Source organism: Gavialis gangeticus, unplaced genomic scaffold, assembly GCF_001723915.1.
Source record: "Gavialis gangeticus isolate Ggan-Ray unplaced genomic scaffold, GavGan_comp1, whole genome shotgun sequence".
Classification (NCBI taxonomy): Eukaryota; Metazoa; Chordata; order Crocodylia; family Gavialidae; genus Gavialis; species Gavialis gangeticus.
In genome coordinates this window covers 10,923,218-10,926,595 of record NW_017729014.1, presented here as the reverse complement: position 1 = coordinate 10,926,595, position 3,378 = coordinate 10,923,218, and the positions used below count along the sequence as shown (strand labels likewise).

The 3,378-nt window shown below is 54.3% G+C and overlaps 1 protein-coding gene across 3 annotated transcripts in view; it reads right to left on the bottom strand.

The window, feature by feature from the left end:
* The window catches only part of MASP2 (mannan binding lectin serine peptidase 2), a 24,568-nt gene extending 21,396 nt beyond the window's left edge, over window positions 1-3,172 (bottom strand). Inside the window, exons 1-2 of one of the 3 annotated variants that reach the window (XM_019511740.1) lie at window positions 2,819-3,172; window positions 2,383-2,602 (exon numbers count right to left, since the gene is read on the bottom strand). In XM_019511740.1, the coding sequence (XP_019367285.1) occupies window positions 2,383-2,602; window positions 2,819-2,823 (225 nt within the window). In that variant the 5' untranslated portion in view covers window positions 2,824-3,172. The remainder of the gene's footprint in view (window positions 1-2,382; window positions 2,603-2,818) is intronic. The other 2 variants (XM_019511741.1, XM_019511742.1) reach the window with 2 other exon arrangements.
* Window positions 3,173-3,378: the final 206 nt, after the last annotated feature.

Genomic DNA, 3,378 nt, shown 5'->3' with positions numbered 1-3,378 from the left:
TCCCCTACAATAAACAGAGCCCCTCCACTACCCACCCCAGCCTAGCTTCATGTGCCCAGCCCCGCTCCTGCCTGCCTCTGCGCAGGGGCTGAAGATCCCTGGAGAGGAAAGGGAAGGCAGACAGACCCTTCCAGGATGCTAGGAAGAGCAGTTTCCCTTGTGGCCAGGGCTCCATGAGGATGTGCTGAAGCAGGGTCTGGCCACATGCCCTCTACCTCTATGCTCATGCCAGCTGGCTGCACGCCCCTGGCTGAGTGGAGGCTGCAGGTCTCCTTCTCCTGGCAGACTTTCCATCAGCAGGAGCTCCCTGCTACCAGCTCAGCCAAACCCGACAAGAGCACTGAATCTATCATAATTATGGGGAGAGGGAAAGTGCGAGTGTGCACACACACGTATGTATTCAAGGTGTGGTTAAATACGAGGCAGAGGGAGATCAGGATACAAACCGCTCAAGCGCTCGCAGAGGGTGAAGAGCTGACGACACTCTGACAGATTGCACAATTAGGGACTCCTGATCAGCCTCTGGGCAGCAATTTCCTCCTACCCTGAGGGCTGTTTTTTCTCTTTTTCCCTTAAACAAACACTGCCTGCTCCCCACCCCTCCATTCCTACTTGACGTAGACAGGCCATGTTGGGTCATCAAGCCCTGCCCTGTTTGCCGTGGTGGGTTCTGTTCCCGTTTGCTTCACCCTTTGGTCCCAAGTCAGACTCTCTGGACGCCCATGCTACGGCCGGGCACAGCCCATAAAAGCAGACTAAACACACACTGAGCTTTGACTGTACAGTACAGCCCCTTTCAGCTGGGCCCTTCCCTTCTCTCCTTCCCTGTGCTCAAAGCTGGGCAACATTTGCTGGTGGCATAATCCCCAGTTACTCCAGCTGCCTGCCCATCTAGTCGCATGTTCCAGCACCACTAGGTCTGTTTTGGACTGGCATTGCCCAGTGCCGGCTCATGCACAGAAGCACTTGCAAGGGAAGCATCTGATCATCCTGCCCTGCCCAGTGTTGATAGAATAAGATGCACTGAAAAGCAGGACAACTTTCCTTGCATCTGGCCAGCTCTCAGCAGGGAACCAGACGGCCCAGTGCAGCTGGACCTGTACAGCTGCAGGACTGTGTATGCCCTGCCTGCCCCCAAGAACAAGTGGCTGGACAGCTGGTGTTGTGCCTAGCGTAAGAGCTCTGCTGGCACCTGCTCTGCCCCTTTTCTTCAGCTTCTCTGCCCAAGCTAACCTCACCAGCTCTCTGGAGCAGGGACTATCTTTATATTGCTTCCTGACTCAGGACCCAGGACCCAGGAGATGCTACTGCAAACACTGATGCCACTGTATTGGTACTTCAGCAAGGCAAGAAATCCAGGCCAAACCCCAGAAATCCTCCCAATCTGCTGGGTTCAAGCCAAATCTGGCAGCACTTCCTCCATGCTTTTTTTTTTTTTTTTTGTTTCCCCACTCAAGCCAGTGACATCCTCCCAGCAAGCTCTGTGCCAAGGCACACAAATGCCCTGAGGCTGCCCTTTGGGCTCAGTCTCGCTTTTGGCCCATGTCCCATTGGCATAGCTCTCCTGGGGCAGGACCGTTGTTGAGAAGAGGTCCAAGAGAGTCCAAAAGGACAGTTCTCTGCCAGCAAGCGCTGCTTGGATGAAGCCAGTGCCTTGATGTAACCATGTTTCAGCAAAAATAAGCGTGTTGCTTCATTCAGCTGTGCTGAACAGCTTTGTGTAAAGCACCTGGTCACGCTTTTCTCTTGGCAAGATAGTAACCAAATGAATCTTGCCTCAGAAGCCATCAATATCATTGTTTCAATGAAGCCATCAGATGAGGTTGGTTTATTATTTCTGGAAGGAAGTTTTCCCCACCACTGGGGAATTTCAGTATCTGGGCTTGGCATCCTAACGTGGGATGAAAGGATCTCACAGCCAGACCTTCCCTCCGAACATTAATTTAGTCTCAACCATCTGCAGGATTTTCCAAAGCAGCCACTAACCTACCTCACAGTCCAAAGGGTGTATGACAGTGTGTTCCTTATAAACCCGAGCCAGGAAGTCACAAGAAGATTGGAGCAGAAGACAAATGGTCTGGTACTGACCCTGCAAGGCCAGCCTTTGCAAATGGAGCTGGTTTTGATACGCAGCACCAGCATATGCCTCTCAGACTGAGACAATGCAAAGAACTCCAGCTACCTAACCACACATGACCAGACAGAAATGCCCACTCAATCCCATATTGTAGGTCCACTGCCCGGACATACATGCACCCAATGACATACGTGCCATATGTGCCTATATAGGGCCTACATGCACCCATCTACTGACGTGGACAAACACAGAGCTCTATGGAGCATGCTCCCAAGCACCCTTGACACCCTGGAGACTCCACATACCTTGACATAGTCATATTCACACAGGTAGGACAGCTCCAAGTTGAAGTAGGTGAAGTAGAGGCGGATGGTGTAGCCCTTGGGGACGGTGATGTCCCAGGTCCTCTCCTTGTTGTTGGGGTACACGTTGGGGAAGTCAGGGGAGGCAAACTGCCCGTACATCTTCTGCAACAGGATGCTGCTACCCATCCCGTGGCAGAGGGCAGCCAAGAGGAGGTACAGCCTGCCCCAAAATGAACAGAGCCATGGGGAGAGGGTCAGTGCAAGCTCAGAGATTGCGCCCGCTCCATTCTGCGGGCACTGGTCAAGATCCCAAATCCTACTTAACTTTGGGGTAAAACAGCAGCAAGTGCCAGCGTTGCTACCATCACTGCATTGGAATCAGGCTGCCCGGCTTTGCACAGCTAAGTCCAAGAGGGACCTCTGCAATAGCACTCACCTCATGGCACCACTGTCCTGCCTGCGCCTGCTCTGCTCTGAGCCCTGAGGCTGTGGCTTCGCCCAGTGTATTTGCTTGCGGGTGCTGGGGGAGGGGGCGTCCCACTGGCTCTGCCGCGTTTGTCCGGCTGTTGGACTCTGATCCTTATTGGCCTTTTGCCCTCAGCGCCCGAGTTCTGGGAACTGCGGTGACTGGAGCAGGCCCATGTTTCCAGGCTCCGGACCAGCACAGAGCGAACAAACGTGCTGATGGAGTTAGAGCATTTCAGTCCCCACCTATGCAGAGCAGGAGCAATGGGCCTGGCGTTCATGCAGGCAGCCCAGGGACGAGGAGGAGAAGGTGGGGGCAGGTACAGGGTGGTTCAGGAAGCCGTGCGCTCCGGAGGCAGGGGGGTGTTTAGCAATCCCTTTCCCCTGCGGGGAAGCTAACACAGCTGCTTTGTTCCTGTTGCACAATGTGCAAGTTATGGGAGTCCCGGGCTCCTCTCCCAGTCCGTGCAGGAAGGTGCTGAGAGGTCACCAAGGGGCCCACGGGTCTGTGCTGACCCGCTCAGCAGCTGC